Raw genomic sequence first — 20,906 nt, 5'->3', positions numbered from 1 at the left:
ATTGCCTGAGTGTCATTTCCCTTCAACCTTCCTAATCTGTAATATGGATATAAGAACATAATAACAGCCTGCTGGATCAGGCCAGTGGCCCATCTAGTCCAGCGTCCTGTTTTCACAATGGCCAACCAGATGCCTGTGAGAAGCCCACAAGCAGGATGTAAGTGCAAGAGCCCTCTCTCCTGTGGTTTCCAGCATCTGGTATTCAGAAGCATGCTTCCCCCAACTGTGGAGGAAGAGCATAGCCATTGTGGCTTGTAGCCATTAAAGCCTTATCCTCTCTGAATTTGTCTAATCCTCTTTTAAAGCCTTCCAAGTTGATGGCTGCCATTGTCTCCTTTGTGAGCAAGTGCCATAGCTTAACTATGCGCTATGTGAAGTACTACTTTCTTTTGTCTGTCCTGAATCTTCCAGCATTCAGCTTCATAGCATGTCTACGAGTTCTAGTGTTATGGGAGAAGGAGACAAAACTTTTCTCTGTCCACTTTCTCCATGCCATGCATAATTTTGTACACTTCTGTCATGTCACCACTTACTCACCTTTTCTCTACATTAAAAACCCCCAAATGCTGCAGCCTTTCCTCATAGGGGAGTTGTTCCATCCCCTTGATCATTTTGGTTGCCCTTTACTTAACCTTTTCCGACTCAACAATATTTGAAGTGAGGCGACTAGCACTGTACACAGTATTCCATATGTGGCTGCTCCATAGGTTTGTATAATGTCATTATGATATCGGCAGTTTTATTTTTAATACTTATATACAAATAATCTGTTAGTTTATAAAACTATTATACTGCTTAATATAAAAATCTTTTAAGCTCTTTACAATAAAATAGCATTTAATAAAATTACCTTAAAAACTGGATAAAAAGAAGATGAAAAATAAACATTTATTTATTTATTGAACTATCCCGACCTTTCTCCCAGAATGAACCCAAGGCAATAGACAAAACATTAAAAACTTCTCAAAAACAAAGCCTCTTCAAAATATATTTAAAACATTTTAAAAACATAGTTTAAAACATCTTTAAAACATCTTTAAAACATCTTAAAAAGTAATTCCAAAGCAGGTGTGGATTGGGATATGGTCTCTGTTTTTAAAAGGCTTATTGAAAGAGGAAAACCATCTATATTTCACAAATAAAGCAGAACAGCATACAAAACAAAAATTAAATATTTAGGAGTTGGGGTCCAGTAAAGCTTGGGTAAACATAAGTTTTTAAGAGGTGTTGTTACTTTTTCTGCCTCAGGAATTACCTGAGGGAGGATGTTCCAAAAGATGGCGCATAGTTAAACTATGGAATTTGCTCCCACAAGATGCAGTAATGGCCACCAGCTTGGATGGCTTTAAAAGAAGATTAGACAAATTCATGGAGGACAGGGCTATCAATGGCTACTAGCCATGATGGCTGTGCTCTGCCACCCTAGTCAGAGGCAGCATGCTTCTGAAAACCAGTTGCCGGAAACCTCAGGAGGGGAGAGTGTTCTTGCACTTGGGTCCTGCTTGCGGGTTTCCCCCAGGCACCTGGTTGGCCACTGTGAGAACAGGATGCTGGACTAGATGGGCCACTGGCCTGATCCAGCAGGCTCTTCTTACATTCTTATGTTCTTATGGGTGCTATTGATGAGAACTCTCATTTCTGTATTGTCATCAAGTGACAAGCCACTGGTGTGGAACGTCCATCAGGATCTCCTCTTAATGGCATTGTCTGTATGCAGGGCTTTCAATGTCAACAACAAAATCTTGAACTTGGCTCAGTTGGTAATAGACAGCCAGTGCAGATCCATCACCAGTGGTGTAAATGTATGTAAATTATGGGTTGTAGTCAGCTAAGTCCTACTCAGAATAGACCCAATGAAATTAATAAACCTAAATCAGTTGTGTCTATTAACTTTAATTTACCTACTATAAGTAGGGCTAGCATTGCATACTACCCATAGCTATTTATAACTCATTTATATAGGAGTTGAGTACAGAATTTTGTCTCCTTTTTACATGCTAACTGCTGAAAGTGCATTTTTTCTTCTCCCCACCCATTTTAGTTAGTTTTTGTTGTTTTGACATGTAATATAAACTGAAATTGAGCAATTTATTTTTATTATTTTATTTATACACCACCCTTCCTTCCAGCAAGAGCCCAGGGCGGCAAACAGAAACACTAAAAACACTTTAAAACATCATAAAAAGACCTTAAAACACATTAAAACAAAACAACGTTAAGACATTAAAAAAAAAACCTTAAAGAAAAAAAGGGTTAAAGATATTAAAAGACATATTAAAAGCAATTGTAACACAGATGCAGACTGGGATAGGTCTCAACTTAAAAGGCTTGTTGAACGAGGAAAGTCTTCAAAAGGCGCCGAAAAGATAGCAGAGATGGCGCCTGCCTAATATTTAAGGAAATTTTTGTGTGCATGCCCTTTTCCCATTCAGTAGCAAACATAAATCTTCAGTGGGCATTCCTGTTTTATATGACTGGGAGGGGGGTGACACTGAATCTCCTCCTGTCCCTGGCTTATAAAAGACTTTCCTTTTATTCATTGTTCAGATCACTTTTGCAAATGAAGCAGCTTGTGTGATAAGAGAATAGGAGCTGTGAGAGTTTATTTCTCTTCTGTTGCATCTCTGAACTTGTATTTTGTGTGCTTAATTACGTGGTGTCCTTTCTTACCGAGAATGAGAAAGCAGATGAGTGACCTGTATGAAGAGCATGGGGTACATGTGATCATAGCTTGCAATATACATGTGTTGTCAATTGGTTTTAACCTTTTGAATGCCATGTACATATAATATTGCAAAAGTTGACTGCTGGTTAGTGATAGCTGTCAATGCAAAGTATCTCTTGTTCTTTGCTTTCATAAAAACCATGCCATTTATTTGGCTACTGTTCTGTTCCTTCATCATTATTTCACTACATTTCCAGAACTAGTTTCATGCGTTTGCCACAACATACACTCATACATACTGTGTACCCTCAACGGGGAGTTGCAACCAATCAGTGTTCTTTGGCAAGTGTGCCAGTACAATACAGATGTTTGGAAACACTTCTTGTATTCCACATCGTATTTTTAAGTGTAACCTTAAAATATATTGGCTATACACTTAAAATGGATAGATTATATATATATTTCCAGGAGGCAACTTTCAGCTTGTTAAAGAAAGACAGAATAGAAATAAATATGAATATAAATGCATATGATTGAAGTGGAAAATATAGTGACTCCTTGTTTTGCGCTGCTGTCTAGGATATTGTTCAAGCTAGAATGATTTGCTGACTGTGTGTGTTTGTATTAGCATTAGGATCATTTTGTCCATGTATGTCTGGTGGGTGGGGTTTGAAAAAAGAAACACCCACTGAGGCATATGAAAAAGCACTTTCTAAGCATCCCTGGTATTGGAACACATAGTGAATTTTAATGAACTGTAGAATTAATTTTCCAGTGTTAATTCCAGTCCTAGCCACAACCATTGCATGGGAGGGGCTGTGGTGCAGGTTTTCTCAGGGATGTACTAGCCCCTCTCACTGAATGTTACGATTTAAAAAAGAAAAAAAGCAAGTCTCAAAGTTTAGCCCTCTTTAGTCATGGAGATAGAAGGAGAAGTGTTAATGATAAGAAGTCGGCGTGCTCTCAGCATTCCAGTCAATGAGTCTAAGGGCACTGGGATAACTGACAAGCACTAGGTTCTTGTTTTAATATGATTTAAAATTTAAATATATTTAATTTATTAAAATAGTAGCCAAAGCTTATTTGACTATTTGCCTTCAGGTTTGCACCTTTTCCTTTCTCTTCCTCCCCATCCCTAATGTTAGCAATTTCTAGCACTTCTCAGAATCAATCTCCAATATTAAAGGAAGTATGCGTCAGAATACCCGTTGCTGGGGATCATGACCAGGCGAGTGCTGTTATGCTGATGTCCTGCTTGAGGGCCTCCCAAACGCATCTGGCTGGCCACTGGGAGAACAGAATGCGGGACTTTGGTCTAATACAGCAGCACTATCCTTATGTTCTACATATTCACCTAAATTTAATTTTCAGTCCTTTTTACCTCTTTTGGGGGCAAAATATGCTTTGCATAGATGGAGTCTGGATGTGTATGTTGTAAGTAAGGTTTTGGCCTTCACTTCATAACTGATGTTATCTCAGTTGATGTAGAATTTGGAAGAGGTATGGAAGTTTGGTAACATGAACTGTGGCATCCTGAATAGCTTGGGATTATAGGAATTAACTATTATGTTGCTTGAAGTATTGTGAATTCTTTGAATTTTTTATCTTAACCCCTTTGCAAGTCAAATTTGTTATATTTATTCTATGTTTGGAAAGCAAATTCTTGATAGTTTTCATCATGGGATGAGCAGTGTGGAGGATTTGCCTTTCATGTAATATATTACTGGCTCCTTTGTGCACTTGAAACAAATAATGGTACTTTGAGAAAACCTAGAGCGTGCGATCATGTGTAACTTCATGAAAGATAATTAAGAGGTGCATTTTGCAATGGTCCAGAGGGATGTTACCTGTCTAATAAGCAAGGATTGAAATCAGTTGAATTGAATAATTTTTATGCTGTTTTTCAAATCGCAGTGTTGAGCTCAAAGTGGCTCACTGTAATAATAATAATAATAATAATAATAAAGCATTAAACATTTACAGGCAACATTTTGTCAATGTATCAGAAATAACAATACCATGTAAGTAAAGCAAAAACAAACAGTAAATAATGTAGTTCAGTACAAACCTAATTGCAATAATTTACCAGAAATTACTGCTGAGCACCAGCTGATTGATATACTCTCTCTGGGAAGGGGCTTACTCACCCAGTGAAGCAACACAATCCCAGGCAACAGGTTCTTCCATAGTTTCAGCCACAAGGGAGGCAGGACTGGTCAGCTGGTCTTTCTCAGCCATGCATGAAACATACACTCCCTTGTAAACAGCCAAATCTGTGGTATCTGCAGGCCATAGCTCATTGAGGGGCATAAAATAGCATAAATTTAAATTTATATTTAACGGGACTAGTGCTTTATTGCTTATATAGCAAGGGAAAGGGAGGGTTTCTAGAGAGTGGGGAAGGGGAAAAAGTTTCCTTCCTTCTGAAATCTTTCTTTATAGTGCAAGAAGAGGAGATTTTTACACTCATGGCATGAATTGTCCAAAATGTAATGCTCATCTACAGGATAATATAAATTGATAGGGGCTCAAGTAGGCCAGTTCCCTCATCCATTTCCTTTTTCTTCAACTCGGAGAAAAGGATGAAAAACACCACTTTCCCACCCTCCTCAAACGTTCCGCACCTGTACTATACAACGCTAAAGGACTTTATTTCAGAGCTGCTTGGCAGCCCCAGCCTGACTATTTTTTGAAACATAGTGGCTGAGAGGAGGAGGTACTATGGGTCAGGTTTCTCCCTTTGTGAAACTTCTGTGATACAGAGAGGGGAGTTTTTTAAAGTTTGGGGTGAGCATATGCAAAATATGCAATTCACCTTTGAACTGACACTTCCAATATTTCATCTGTTAACTGCCTTCCGCATTCCGCAGGTCTGCCGAACATAGCTGCTTGTTGGGCTATTTCTTTCTCTTGTAATTTATAACTATACTTCTGAATACCTGTTGGGTCCCTTGAATTTGCAGCGACCACTACCTTACTAACAAATTGATAGGACACAGGGCTATCCACGTTTGGCAGTATTAAAGGACGGTGAGTGGATGATAGAGCCTTTTCAGCAGTAGCATCAGTATGACAGTATTGTCTTCTGTCCTGCCCAGAGTTTGACACAGGAGTTGGAGGCGAGTCTGGCAATAATTCTTGCTTTATTAGAATCACCGTTACATCAAAAGCAGTGCATCTCATAGGCCTGGCTAGACTAGCCCACTACTGGTGCTAACTAAGCATCATCTGCAGCGTGTGGAGTAAGTTGACTCAGCACCCCAATCAGAGGGGCGCCGCCTTAAGTAGGAAAGATCTGGGCTCATAATCTCTGACTCCTTCGAAGACCCTCCCTCTGACCGAACCGCTTCTCACATCGTCTCATGAGGGGTGAAGGGGGGCAAGTCTCCACCTGCTCATCGGACAGTACAGGCTCACTAGGTGCCAGCTCGACTTCAGGGGGTGGGGAGCGAGTTGACGGGGAAACATTTGAAGATCCAAGTGGTGTGACATGGGGGGGTTGGAGTTGATGTGCGTATGAGATCGCTCCCTAACTGCTCTGGCACCGCACTTGCAGGTGGCAAGACACTATCAGGTGGAACAGGCTCTAAGCCGCCCAGAGGAGTGTCCAGAGAGATTTCTTGTTTTATCCTCTATGTACACCGCCCAGAGAGCCTTTTTGGCTTAGGGCGGTATATAAATTAAATAAAATAAATAAATAAAGGGTTGCTAACGCTCCCCCCCCAAGGCTCTCAGACGTCTTGTCCTCCTCTGCCCAGTTGCTCTGAGCTGTTTGGAGTAACTGGGGCTCAATACCTTCCCAGTTATATCTGACAGTTTATTGAAAAACATGGCTCCGAAAATGTGTTGATCTTAGTATGTTGTCATTGTTTTCAGTAGATTAATTCTTACTAATTTATTTTTAATGTAATGTTATATTGTTTTTTATTATTTGTATTTGCATTGATGTAAAGCTGATTTGAGTACTGTTTGGCAGAAAAGTGGTATAAAAGCTTAATAAAATAATAGCAGCCAAAATACAGCTCAGGAGGAAAGAAAATTGACAGAACTTATTTGGTTATTAATATATTTACAATGCCTTGCAAAAGTAATCAAACCTCTGACCAGTGCTCTCATATTACTGAATTACAAATGGTACATTGTAATTTCGCTCTGTATGATATTTTATTTTAAAACACTGAGACTCAAAATCAATTATTGTAAGGTGATATTGGTTTTATGTTGGGAAATGTTTGTAAGAAACATAAAAAACTGAAACATGTTGCATGCATAAGTATTCGACTCCTGTGCTGTGGAAGCTCCCAGTTTACACAGAAGAAAGAAATTGTCCTATCGAGGACACAATTACCTTACCGTTGGCCTCCACCTGTGAACCATTAAAGGTGCTGTCACATTGTCAGGATAAAAACCCCACTGTTGAAGGATCATTGGTCAGGCTGTGGATCTGAAGGAAAATGAAGACCAAAGAGCATTCTACAGAAGTGAGAGATAATGTAATACAAATCCATAGATTAGGAAAAAGATACAAAAGAATATCCAAGTGTTTGGATATCCCAGTGAGCACAGTTGGATCAATAATCAAGAAGTGGAAGGTACATCACACCACCCAGGCACTTCCAAGAAAAGGCCGTCCCTCAAAACTCAGCACTCAAACAAGAAGAAGACTTGTGAGAGAATCCACAGAGGCCAACAATCCCTTTGAAGGAGCTACAAAGTTCAGTGGTTGGGAGTGGAGTAATGGTGACCAGTCAACCATATCAAGTGCTCTGCATGGCACTGGTCTGTATGGGAGGGTGGCAAGAAAGAAGCTGTTACTCAAAAAGTACCTTCTGAAAGCATGTCTGGAGTTTGCCAGAAAGCATGAGAGTGCCCCAGCTGCGATGTGGGAAAAGATTTTGTGGTCAGATGAGACCAAGATACAACTTTTTGGACAAAATTCAAAACACTGTGTGGCGCAAACCTAGCACTGCCCATGCCTCAGGACACACCATCCCCACAGTGAAGTATGATGGTGGTGGCAGCATCATGCTGTGGGGATGCTTCTCATCAGCAGGGACTGGGCATCTTGTTAAAATTGAAGGAAGAATGGATGGAGCAAAATACAGGGAAATACTTGAAGAGAACCTGCTTCAGTCCCCTACAGTGGCCCAGGCAAAGTCCTGATCTCAGTTCCATTGAGAATCTGTGGTGCTCTGAAAAGTGTGGTTCTCAAGTGACATCCAACCAACCTGAACAACCAACAACCTGGAGCGAATCTGCCAAGCAGAATGGGCCAAAATCCCTCCGACACTGTGTGCAAAGCTGGTACATACCTACCTCAAAAGACTTAAAACTGTTATTGCAGCGAAAGGTGGCTCTACCAAATATTAATGTGTGTGGGTCGAATACTTATGCAGGCAACATGTTTCAGTTTTTTGTTTCTTACAAACATTTCCCAACATAAAACCAATGTCGCCTTACAATAATTGATTACGAGTTTCAGCGTTTCAAAATAAAATATCAGAACAAAATTACAATGCACCATTTGTAATTCAGTAATATGAGAGCCTTGGTCAGGGGTCTGATTACTTTTTCAAGGCACTGTATGTTTTCCTCTTAACTGGAAGATGCTTGTGAAGCATATGGGAAAGAACTGTACATAGTGTCTGATTTCCCCTTTCCCTTTTAAAAAATAGGTTTATGTATTGGACAGACTGGGGAGAAGTGCCAAAGATAGAGCGTGCTGGAATGGATGGTTCAGGTCGATCAGTTATAATAAATGCAGACATTTATTGGCCTAATGGATTGACCTTGGATTATGAAGAACAGAAGCTCTATTGGGCAGACGCTAAACTGAACTTCATTCACAGATCAAATCTGGATGGAACACATCGGTAAGAGTCGTGTTTGGCATTAAAAAACCTTTGTGCTTTTTCCTAAATAAATACAACTGCACTATAAGGATATGGACTAAAGTATGGTCCATAATATTATACTGCACTTTTGGAGGTGCTTGTAAAATACTGAGAGCTTGTTGCTTCTTCCCCGCCCACCTTCTCCACTGCTCCAGCATGAATTAAAGGACTAGCCCTTTCTTTCTCACCAAGCAACTGTATGTGTAGATTTCTATCCAAAGCATTCTTGGGCATACAGATTTTGTTGCTCTTGTCTGTCTAATGTTTGCTTTTTTATTTGTGTTTAATTTGCATGTCATCTATACTTTGGAAAATGGGTGGTGGATAAAAGTAGTAATGAATAATAAAATGCAAGATGTAGAAGCTCCTGGCAAAGATTTTTAACATTTATTTTATTATTTGTTTAACATATATTGCAATGGAGAAGAAAATTACTAATATAAAATATTCTTATATTCTATATTTTTCATTTATTGACATTGTTGATAAATGGGAGAAAGGACACAGAAACATTTCAATTAATAAATTGTAATGTGAATTATAACCAACAATGATGTCCTTTTTCTGATGAGAGTAGAGTTCTGGAATCCACTAGAGTAGTAGTGTGCTTTAGAAACTTATCTAGCTGAAATTGACCACATGCAGGACACAAAATGATGATCTTCTGCTGGGAGGAAGGGTGGGTTATAAATCAAATAATAAATAAATAAAATGATAGCCTCCTACACTACAAATTATAGGCTGAGTGGTTTTTCTTAGAATTTTGAAATAACCATACTCCGTATAACTGTGACTTTGTTCAGTTTGTTTTGACAGCTGTTTTTTTCTTTTAAATAGTAGGTGATTTAGCAGCCCACTTATTTGAGCTATATGAGATTACTATAGCCTTGTTTGCACATTACCGTGGTTTACCAAGACCGAGTAAGCACAAAGATATTCAGAGACTGAAAATATGGCCATTTTGCTCCTCCCCCCAGTCTTGCTGCTGCCATGCTATCTGAAGCTAAGCCATGGTTTGGCTTAGCATTGTGTGCAAAGCTGGGTTATGGTTTGTCTTGCTCCCAGCAAACCATGAGCAGTAAACAAAGAGCAAACCTAAGTATCAGTGTTATGTTGGGAGCAAGATAAAGCACAAGGCTGGGTTTACACATAAACTGAAACATGTGTTAGTTGTAGGTAGTGCATCAGCAACAGGACTGGGAAGGAGTAAAGCAGCTGCAATTTTTGCTCTTGGTAACTGCACACCATAGTTTGGCTTAGTGTTAAGTTCAAATTGGGCCTGTGTGGTGCTGGGATATCAATATGTAGTGAAAAAAATGTAAATTCAAAAAGACTGGTAGGTTTATAGAGGAATGTTGCTGTCCATCATATATAGCAAAGGTGAACAACTTCTGTATTTTTGCGGGCCTCTCTGCATGGTGGCCAAGGCTGGAAATATGTGAACCAGTTTAGTGTGCTTAGGATGAGGTTTTGGAGAATTTTAGTCGTGGGTTGTTACTGGATTAAGTGTTTAGTGACAGCCTTTAAAGACAAGTGCTGTTTTTTGTATAATACCCAGTGATAATTAGGCCTAATTAGGCCTAGCAGATCTTGGAGGCTGGCTGATTCAGGGAAGAAAATATTACCCTAATTTTTTAATAAATTGTGTGAGCTTAGCAGTTCAGCCCTAAAAAAAGGGTGGGTAGTAAGAGTCCAATCAGAGCTTCTTCCGTGGTTCTAGGAACATGACTTACAGTTGGAACATGCATTTTTCATTTGCTTTCCATACAGGCAAGCTGTCATTAAAGGATCCCTTCCACATCCTTTTGCTCTGACATTATTTGGGGATACGCTGTACTGGACTGACTGGACCACTCGCTCTGTCTTGGCCTGCAACAAATACACTGGGGAGAACCTGCGTGAAATACATTCCAACATCTTTTCTCCCATGGATATCCATGTGTTCAGTCAACAGCGGCAACCCAGTGGTGAGTTCTGTCTGTTTTTCTTGCTAACCACAAGTGGGAACTGATCGTAAAGGTCATCATTTGCCTTAGATTGAATGGGAGCATTTTACAACTTATAAAACAATAAATTAAAAATATATTCCAAGAAACCCTCCATCAGTGCAAACATCACACCAAGCCATGGTTAAAGAACTTTAGCTATGATTTTGTATGATGTTTCCATGAAATTTTGCTATTCACCAATAAACAAGAATAAAATGTCCAAGCCTAGATTGTACTAACTGTGCTTTGAATTGCTTTATTTCTGGAAATCATTAGCCCTGGAAAAGGGAAGAACATTATTCTGTGGCTTAGAGAAAAGGGAGTTGAGGGATAAACAGCTTGTCAAATCAACTCCTAGGAGGCAGAGATGGAGTTCATGCCTCTAATTATCAATAGAACTGGATTTCCCCATGGTCTGATGAAACTGTCTTGGCTTTGTATGTCTCATATCTTCTGTCTGTGTGAGGGCAGACCAGTCCTTATGCTAACGAGTCAAAACTGGGTTTTATATTTTAGTTATTGCTAAAACATTATACCACTTTATACTAAAAAAAATACAATAGCAACAATAAAATGGAAACATTCAATAAAATACTTTAAAACTGGATAGAAGATAAAAACACAACTGTACATCACAAATGAAACTGAAAGTTATTGAAGAAGGGATTCTTATATCAAAATACATTTTCTTCAAAAGAAGGAAATGCAGCTTTACAACTGGAGGCCCACATTAATTTGCAAATGTTGGGAGGCGGTGTTGGCTTTGTGTGCCATATCTTCTGTGCCTTGATTTCCCCTGAATAAGAACACGCAGACAGAGATCCCCCATTCACATCAGTGTACACACACTCAATTCACATATTGCCGTTATGTGTGTGCATGTGCTCCCTTTTATTCCTTTTGACTGTTTCTGCTGTCCATGTTTCTCTTATCTCAGATACATGTGACTCTTGATGTGCAATTTAATGTTTTTTAGTATTACACATTGATCTCTGTATTTGACAGCTGCAAACCCGTGTGGAACCAATAACGGTGGTTGCTCCCATTTGTGTTTGATGTCTCCTGTCAAGCCCTCTTTCCAGTGTGCATGTCCCACAGGTGTGAAACTCCTTGAGAATGAAAAGACCTGCAAAGATGGTAGGTCATGACTTTAAATTTTGTTCAGAGACTAACTAAAGTTAAAGTTAAAATAAAGTTAAAACTGGCAAAGGAAGAGATATGCTAGAATAGTATACTTTTTGGGCATTAATATTACTTTGGATGCTGAGTTAAACTTCATAACACTCAGCTTTTCAGTAATGTGACATCAGCATCAATGTGTGCACAAGGACACATACGTCATGGTACCTCTGGTCAAATTTATCATGTGAAAGTTAACATCATTTAAATGATAAATATCATTTAAATATATAATTCTGTTTCTGATCCAAATCAGTTTCTGAAAGGGAGCTTCCTGTTCTGAACTTTTATATGGTCTTCAGAGACTGCATCACTTTATTGATTTTTATTTCCTGCCTTTTCAACAGCTGACAAAATTAAAATTGCATAAAGCAATGCAAAGTATTAACAATAAGAATCTAATAAGTAATACTCTTGTAGAAAATTCGGAATTGATTTCTTCAGCTGCCCCAGATCATTGTTTCATGGGAATGCAACAGCGATAGAAAATCTGTCTTCTCCTTCTGTAGCAGACAAGGCTCGCTGTCCTAGCAGTATTACCAGAATTTCAGTAATCATGCACTGAAATTGATGAGTACTAGATTCAGGACAGACAGAAGAAGGTATTTCTTCACAAAATACTTAAAATTAACTTAGGAATGTCTGTAGTAAGTTCTGGTGATGGTTACCGCCTAAGGCTCCAATCCAATACACACTTACTTGGGAGTAAGCCCCATTTATTGCATTCCAATATATGTCTATTCAGAAATAAGCTTCATTGGGTTCATTGGGGCTTACTCCTAGGTAAACGTGTATTGTATTGCAGTCTTAGGTGGCTTTTTAAAGGGATTAGTCAAATTCATGGATGGCAGTTCTATCAATGGTAAGCCTGGATAGCAAGGAAGAAGTGTTTCTTTGAATAGATGCATGGGGAGGAATTCCTGGGACCATCTCACTGGCCACAGTTGAGAACAGGCTGCTGGACTTGCAGGACAATTCTTACTGTTAATCAGCAGAGATAGTGAGTGATAGGTAAATTGCAGTTACTTCCATTCTTCTCATCTGCCATTCCTTTGCACACTAACCCAGTTTTAAGATATAAAACAATTGTTCTTTATAGAGACTGCCTCCCATGTACTGTTCAATGATATTGGTGAAGTCAGTTAAATCTACATTATTCCTTTGCGGTTTGTTTTAGTTAAAACAACACAAAACAAACCATGATAAGATGTAAAATTGAAGGCTGTATTGGAAGAGAGGCAAGCTGTGTGTTATGCACAAACCAGACTCACTGAGGTTTGTTTAAAAATAACAATAACACATAATTTGTATCCATCTGACCAACCTAGGTGTCTTATTGTCCCAAAATCCATTTTTGTAAATTGAGTGAAAATGAAGGGAAAGTGCTCTCAATATTATTGGAACTAATAGTAATTTTTGCAGAGATCATAGCAAGGGTAAATTAAAAAAAAACATTACTGGGTCTTTAAGTAACAGGCATAGCTTCTTATTTGGTATATTAGGCTGGATCATTTAGAAGAGGTTTCAGAGTGAAAGAGTACTTTTTGGATTTCTAGAATTTATAGGGCCTTGGCATTGACAGATGATCCACACAGTCAAAGAAGAACCTGGCTGACCCCAGCAGAGTAGTTTCCATGACAACTAACTTTTTTTTATCTTCTCAGTTTACAGCAGAGAGAAACCTTCTTGTGTGTGTGTCGGGGGGAGGGGAGTTAATCACACCTTAGAGAGGCTGTTGTGAACAGTCACTCTTTTCCTTAGATTTCAGAAATCTTCAGGAAGAAATATTCAACAAACAACTGAAGTAGCAAATAGCATAGAATTACTTTAATGCTACATAAAGTAATTATTTTTGGTTGACATAACCAAATGGGCATTTCATTTCAGTTTCCACATGTTTTCAAAATAACACTTAACAATGGATCTAAGCCAAAATCCCAGTTCATTAGTGAGATGAGCCAAAATCTGATTTCATTAATGCTACATCAGTGTCTGGGGGAAATTGCAAAAAAGCAATGCAGAGCAACAGGAACAAACCAGATGTGTGAGAGAAATTGAGGATGTAGAGCAAGCAGCATATCTGAATATGTGATGGCTATAGCCGATGAGACCATTTTATATAGGCATGTCTGAATATGTGATGGCTATAGCCGATGAGACCATTTTATATAGGCATGTCTGAATATGTGATGGCTATAGCCGATGAGACCATTTTATATAGGCATGTCTGAATATGTGATGGCTATAGCCGATGAGACCATTTTATATAGGCTATCACTTTGTACCAGAGATCCTTGTGTTGCATGAAGTACTCCTGACCTTTTTCATGCCATGTTAATGCAGTGCTGTTGATTTTGTGATAGTCTCTACTGTGATAGAGTCTTACAACATCAGGAATGGAGTTGAGTGACTGGATATCATAGAATCATAGAACAGTAGAGTTGGAAGGGGCCTACAAGGCCATCGAGTCCAACCCCCTGCTCAATGCAGGAATCCAAATCAAAGCATGTCACCCACTGAAATAGGCTGGCAGTCGGTTCAGGGGGGAAAAGTACTATTTAACACAATCTGTAACTAAGCTTATGGACTTCAGTGCCATGAGATCTGCTGATGGCCACTGGCTTGGGCAGCTCTAGAGGAGATTAAACACATTCAATTCAATTGAGCTGAGAGCACAGTCTCAGCCCCTCCCTCCTGGGCATGCCCTCCCAATGGCACTTGACTCCACAGAGTAGCAAACTCTCCCCCTTCCCCCAAATTTAGAGAAGTACCTAGACAATGGTAGCTGCTCCTTGAAAGGACATGCCAAAGCAGTGAGGTGAGTCATGTGGAGGTGCACAGAAGCAGAAAGAAAGCAAGTGACAGAGGAGCGGGGGGAGGGGCGAGAGAGATCAATAGTGAAAGAGCAAAGAGCATGAATGAAAGAGAGAGGGGCAAACGCCTCCCTCCCTCCATTTTGCTGTGGTGTCTCACTTGCTCTAGGGACAATATACCTGTGAATATGAGATGCTGGGAACAGTGAGGAAGGACTATTGCCTACATATGCTCTTGTTTGTTAAGCACCCAGGAAGAATGCTGGACTAATTAGTCCTTTGGTTTAACTCAGCAGTGTTTTCATTGTGTTTTATGCAAATTGATCTGATCTGCATTTTGCTGCTGTCTGCAGGTATGCTGCACAGAGAAATGTGCCCCAGAATCTCTCACAGTGTTACAGAAGATGCTGCAACATTGCGAGACATTCTGGAAGACACCCCTCAGAGTGCACAGTGATTCATTGCAAGTTGTAAAGGCATTGCTACCCTAAAGCAGTTCATTGGGTTTCCTGTGAAATCAAGCAGGTTGATGGTAGTGGTGTGAGGTGGGGCTTCAGGTATCTCTGAAATCATAGATTTGGCAATGCCAGAAGGTCCCAATATTGATTTTGCGATGAATGATCTCTAGATTTTTCTTTGGCCCATTTCCTGTTCCACATTTATAGAACAGGCACTTGCGCTCTCTTTTTAAACATATTTAACCTTTGTTCCTTCTCCAGCCATCTATCCACTTCCTCTCTTATTTTAACAAACTTTATAAACTATTCATACATGATATACTAAGGAGAATTCTCAACCTGGTGAAAGTTTAAATATAGTGTACTTGTTTGTGCTATTTCCATAACGTGAAGGAAAACCTAGATTATTATTTATTACATTTTAATTATTTTTAAAAATTTATATCCTGCCCTTCCTCCCAGAAGGAATAAGGAGATCCCTCATAAAATACAGTACAGTTGTCTCTAATCTATTTTCACTGTATTTTTAATTGTGCCTTGCTTTTGAGAGACAATTGTAGTTGAGCACTGTGATAAGAGTTACTAAGAATGCACTAGTGAGTAGTTCCTTGCTCCCTCCTGACAGACAGTAGGAATATGTTGCTGCTAGTTGTCAAACTGATAGAATGTTGTGTTTTCATAGGACATGATTTCTAGCTGTATTCCATTTGGCATTGTCTCCTCTCCCCCCCTCTCCCCACAATTGAGCTTCAGACCATATGATTATTCCTTAGCAGTTCCATTGTTTCTGGTTGCTATGAGGTATACAAACAATAACAAATCCTCTTAAAGCGTGTTGCTTTTTTGCATTTTAACCTGGAACACATCCATGAGAAGGCCTGTGATCCTTGCTATTGAACTATTCTCTTTCATAACCTGAAATAGTGGCCCTGAGTTTACCTTGCCAAACCCATATATATTACTTGAATCCTCAAGGTGGCTGTTGGAGCCTTTTCCTGTTTTTAATCTACATCTATACATTGATGGTAATAAATAAATAAATAAATCTGACTGCCCCCTTGTATTGCCCAAGTCAGTTTGTAAAGTCAAAGTGTAAGTTCTTTATGGATCTGGAGACAATAACAACTCCAATGGGGTGAAAGTTACAGATTTTATTAACTACTAAGCAAAGCATACAAAAACAGAAAGCAAAGCCGTCAATCTTCCTTTCCTGTTGCTGCCATGGAATCCTCAGAATGACAGTGAATGGACCCCTGTAGGATCTGACCAGCCCATAGCACTGTGATCAGTGGTCTCTGATGAGATCCTCCTTTCTGAGATGTTCTTTCAAACACCGGGAACCCCTCAGACTGGTGATGGACAAGCTCCTGTGAGGTCTTGTGCAAAGCATCTTTTGATCTATGCTGAAGTTCCAAAGTGGAGAGTTTTATACCCTCAAATGCTAATGAACCACACCTGCAATCTGGGTTATTCCTTAGTGGTTGTGACAATGTTTGTGTTATTGCAAGGCCAAAGCAGCAATTAACTCATGAGAAATAGCTAAGATATATAGCTAATGATTTTGGTAGCAGGTGGGGAGGCTGTGGGATGGGAAATGCAATGAGCTTATCTTGGTGAAAGAGTGAGATGGTCAACACTCCCCTGTGCTGCCTGGGACATACTAGTCAGAGAATATTTTATAAAATTGTAAGTATTATAGGCAAGTATTGGCCCAAAATGATCCCTAGGCATGCAAGCAGTAAGTGTGGTGTACCAATAACTATACCTCCTTGAAATACAGAACCATCTTTTGGATATGCCAATACACCCCTTAATTTATTTTCTTACATCACCACTTCTTAGTACTTGATGCCTTGACCAGCTACTGAATATGGATTTCAAACATGTAGGAGAATCAAATCATTTGCAAGTGTAAACTTTTGTATTTTTAAAAAACTGAACTGTTATTATAGAAGAAGTGTTTGGTTATGAATTCAAGATATTTAGTTTCTTTGAGGCTAGAATACCATGAAAGTTACCAACCCACACATTTTTTTTGCCAGCTCTCACCACACATTTTTTTTGCCAGCCCTCAAATCCACAAAGTCTGTATTTAATAATTTATGGCACACCAGTGGCCTAAAATTAAGAATCCAAAGCCCTCAACTCTTTTACAAATAAAACAATTACTCCCCAGAGATTGCTGGAGGGCAGTCCTGACTCTCGGGATGGATCCTCCCTCTGGCTGTGTAGGTAGGGTCCACTTCTAAACACCTCACCAGACCGGTCCTGCCTTTTGCTGGGAATGGCTGGGTTTATTTATTTAGTATATTTGTATGCTGCTTTTCATCACCAGGTGACCTCAAAGCGGCTTCCATAGCAGAGTTTATAAGAGCTCTTTAGAACTCAGCCACTTCCAAGCCATATCAGCGGCAAACATCCTCTGCCAACTACAGGCAACGTTGGGGAAGACCCGACAGGTCAGGGGGATCGGCTTCTTCATGGCCTTCCACATCCTTCTCTTCCAGCCACACGTTTCAAAAGGGGCATAAGAAGAGTCAGTTGGCCTGACCCCAGGTCCCAGCCTCCACTGTGTCAGGCCCAGGATGGGACTCAGGAACCAGGCTTGTGGTTGAAAGCAATTCAGTTTTTATTAAGGTAATATCCAAACATAGACTGCGCCTTCTCATGAAGCAACACAAAGTTACAGGTCCTGTGACGTGGAAGAAAGTTGACAGAGCAAGGGACCGCTTTCCCGCCTGTCTCTTGAGAGGGGAGCAAACGGGCGCGAAGCCTTTCGCTCCTCCTTACCGGACCCTCGGTCACCACCCTCCTGCCCCCCTTCCTTTCCTGTCTTTTCAACTGTCTTCGCGTACGTGGCGACGGGGGAAGCACGGGCCCCTCCTCTTCTGAAGTCTCAGACTCTGCTATGGGGGAAAGAGGGGGGCCAATTTTCAAACTGTCTTGCAATCTCTCGCCGCTTTTCTCTGGCTCAGGAGGCAGCGTGGGAACTTCGAGGGAAGACTCCAGTTCTGTGAGACCATCAAGGTCTCTGTTGCTATGCAACGCTATCTCTGGAATTTCCTCTCCTTCTCCAGTCCGCTCTAACGAACTGGGCCCCTCCTCCTCCGTTTCTGAATCCTCATACCCCCAACCTGGCACCTGGACGTCTGAGGCCCTGACACACTGGGAGTGGTAGGAGGAAGACTCAAACACTTTGCAGACGGATGGATGCAAACTACAACGGACCGATGGGTACTCAGAACAGTTTCCTAAGGGTACTCCTTGGAGTTTCCCAGGCAACCCAAGGAAAAATTCACAGCTACTCTGCGATCCAAGAAGCTGGACAAACACAGAGAGCTTTGCAAAGCTGTAAGTCATCTTCTATCAATCCACGCAGTGGAACCAGTTCTGACACAGGATTGGGGGAGGGGAGTGTACTCCATCTCCTTTCTCATTCCGAAGAAAAATGGCAAGGTCAGGGCCATATCGATCTCAAATGGCTCAACATGAGGATGGCCTACAAAAAATTCAATATGGAGACCTTCAAATCAGTTGCGCAGGCCATAACCCAAAACGATTGGATGGCTTTAATAGATTTGTCAGAAGCGTATCTGGCTAGGACTCCAAGCAGCCCGTCTCGCCCTTCTTCACTTCAACAAGTTTTTTCATCTCGACAATGTCCTGATTTACACCGACAACAATGAGGGCTCACATTGTCAGGCAAGGGGGAACTCGATCAAGGAGCCTACAGGCAGAGACCACCCTCCTCATGCAGTGGGCAGAGCAAAACCTCTCCTCATTGGTAGAGTACCTCAGCGGGGAGTACAACACCACTGCAGACTGGCTCAGCCGCCAGAAGGTCCTTCCATGGGAATGGACCTTACACCCACAAGTGTTTGCCAGGATTCAGCAGGGATACGGCCGGTTAGAGATAGATCCCTTGGCAACAAATCTCAACCGCCAGTTGCCTCGCTTCTTCGCGCAACACTGGTCCCCGGGAGCAGAGGCCGTAGGTGCTCTCTCACAACCTTGGCCGAGGGGCCTTCTCTATGCATTCCCACCGCTTCCTCTCCTAGGCCGCACCTTGTGGAAGGCGAGGGAGGAGAGGGCCCACCTAGTACTGATTGCTCCCTGGTGGCGATGGAGACCATGGTTCTCGGAGCCCCTCAGTCTCTCAGTCGCAGAACCATGGAGACTACCACTGAGACGGGCCACTTCATCACTCGGATCCGGAATGGTTGAGCCTGACGGCGTGGCTTTTGAGTAGAGAGCCCTGAGGCGCTCGGGCCTTATGTCAGGAGTCAGTGATGTCTTTCTGGCATCACGTAAAGTCTCCACAAATAAAACAATTCCACTTGGAAAGTTTTTCTCAGTTGGTGTCATGCTCGGGGGAGGGATCCCTTTTCCAGGAAGTTGGTCGACATTTTGGGTTTTCTCCAGTCAGGATTAGAGAAGAGTTGAGCGCTTGTACTATTAGGTGACAAGCTGCAGCACTAGGTAGCATTCTGGGCTGTAGAGGGGATTTTTCCTTATCTGCTCACCCTGTTTTCAGACGTTTTCTAAAAGGGGTTGGGCAGCAGAATCCCCCAGTGGTACACCGATTCCCCACATGGAATCTGAACTGGATATTATCCGTGCTTATGTGACCCCCCCCCCTTGAGCCCTTAGCTACCTGCCACCTTAAGTTTCTGACCCTTAAGACCGTCTTCTTAGTGGCCATTATTTTGGCATGTAGAGTGTCAGAGCTGGGGGCATTGTCTTCAGACAGTCAGCTCTGCATATTCCACCAGGACAAGGTGGTACTTTGTCTGGACCTATCTTTCATTCGTAAGATTAACTCCTTGTTCCATAGGTCTCAGGAAGTGGTCTTGCCTTCTTTCCATCCGGACCCAAGTTCACCCAAGGAAAGGATGTGGCATACCCTGGATGTACGTAGGGCCCTTAGATTCTATCTGGATAGGACTTCCAGTCTTTCGCAAGACAAGAGTCCATGTTTGTGTCCTTTGGGGGGAAGTCTCTTGGATGTAAGGTCTCATCCTCTTCCATATCATGCTGGCTCAAGGAGGCAATAGTTTTGGCTTATCAAGCTTTAGGGAAAACCACCCCCGGAGGGCTCACAACCCATTCCCTAAGAGGGGCTTCTACTTTCAAAGGTAGTTTTCCCGTGTTAGATATTTGCAGGGCAGTTACATGGCTTCACTACATACTTTCTCTAACCACTACAAGATTGATTCCTGCGCGTCTGCAGATGCAGCATTTAGTTGCAAGATTTTACAAAGAGTAGTGCAATCTGTCCGGAACCCCACTCTTGAACAGGCAGCTCTGTTATATCCCAAGAGTCAGGACTGCCCCCCAGGAACCTCTGGGCAAAACATGAAATTCTTACTGTGAATTTCTATTCCCGGGGGTTCCTGGAGGCCAGGACTCCACCTCTTTGTTCTGGAAAACAACATACACAATTACAGGCTTCTACCAACGTCCCACATGTGGGGAAGTAGCCGCCCCCCCCGGGATTTTCTGGCATTATTTACTAACTGTATCATTAACAAATATTCTCAGTTATAGTTAGTTCTTTACCAGTCTTGTAGTCTGTTTTAATAAGTTCCAGTGTGTCCTGTGGAAGCAGCGAGTCAATCAAATCAGGGGTCGACTACAACTCGGGACACTGGAGGAGGTGGAAGGGTCATTCTTGCTCTGACATCCAGTCTAGAGAGTGGGGATGGCCCCTCTCCCTGGGTGAGGCATTTAGAAGTGGACCCTGCCTACACAGCTAGAGGGAGGATCCATCCCAAAAGTCAGGACTGCCCTCCAGGAACCCCCGGGAATAGAAATTCAGAGTAAGAATTTCATGTTTTCTCCTGGGGGGAGGGGGTAAGCTTAGCAGGAGTCGGGCAGTGCACCCATTTATTCCATTCTAGCTACAAGGC

The 20,906-nt window shown here is 41.3% G+C and overlaps 1 protein-coding gene across 4 annotated transcripts in view; it reads left to right on the top strand.

Moving 5' to 3' along the window:
• The window catches only part of LRP6 (LDL receptor related protein 6), a 173,508-nt gene that overhangs the window by 74,714 nt on the left and 77,888 nt on the right, over positions 1 to 20,906 (top strand). For 3 of the 4 annotated variants that reach the window (XM_061582494.1, XM_061582497.1, XM_061582495.1), the window contains 3 exons: positions 8,341 to 8,538; positions 10,330 to 10,526; positions 11,553 to 11,684. In XM_061582494.1, the coding sequence (XP_061438478.1) occupies positions 8,341 to 8,538; positions 10,330 to 10,526; positions 11,553 to 11,684 (527 nt within the window). The remainder of the gene's footprint in view (positions 1 to 8,340; positions 8,539 to 10,329; positions 10,527 to 11,552; positions 11,685 to 20,906) is intronic. The other variant, XM_061582496.1, reaches the window with a different exon arrangement.

The sequence above is a fragment of the Rhineura floridana genome, chromosome 8 (assembly GCF_030035675.1).
Source record: "Rhineura floridana isolate rRhiFlo1 chromosome 8, rRhiFlo1.hap2, whole genome shotgun sequence".
Lineage (NCBI taxonomy): Eukaryota > Metazoa > Chordata > Lepidosauria > Squamata > Rhineuridae > Rhineura > Rhineura floridana.
This window is presented reverse-complemented; position numbering and strand designations above follow the sequence as displayed.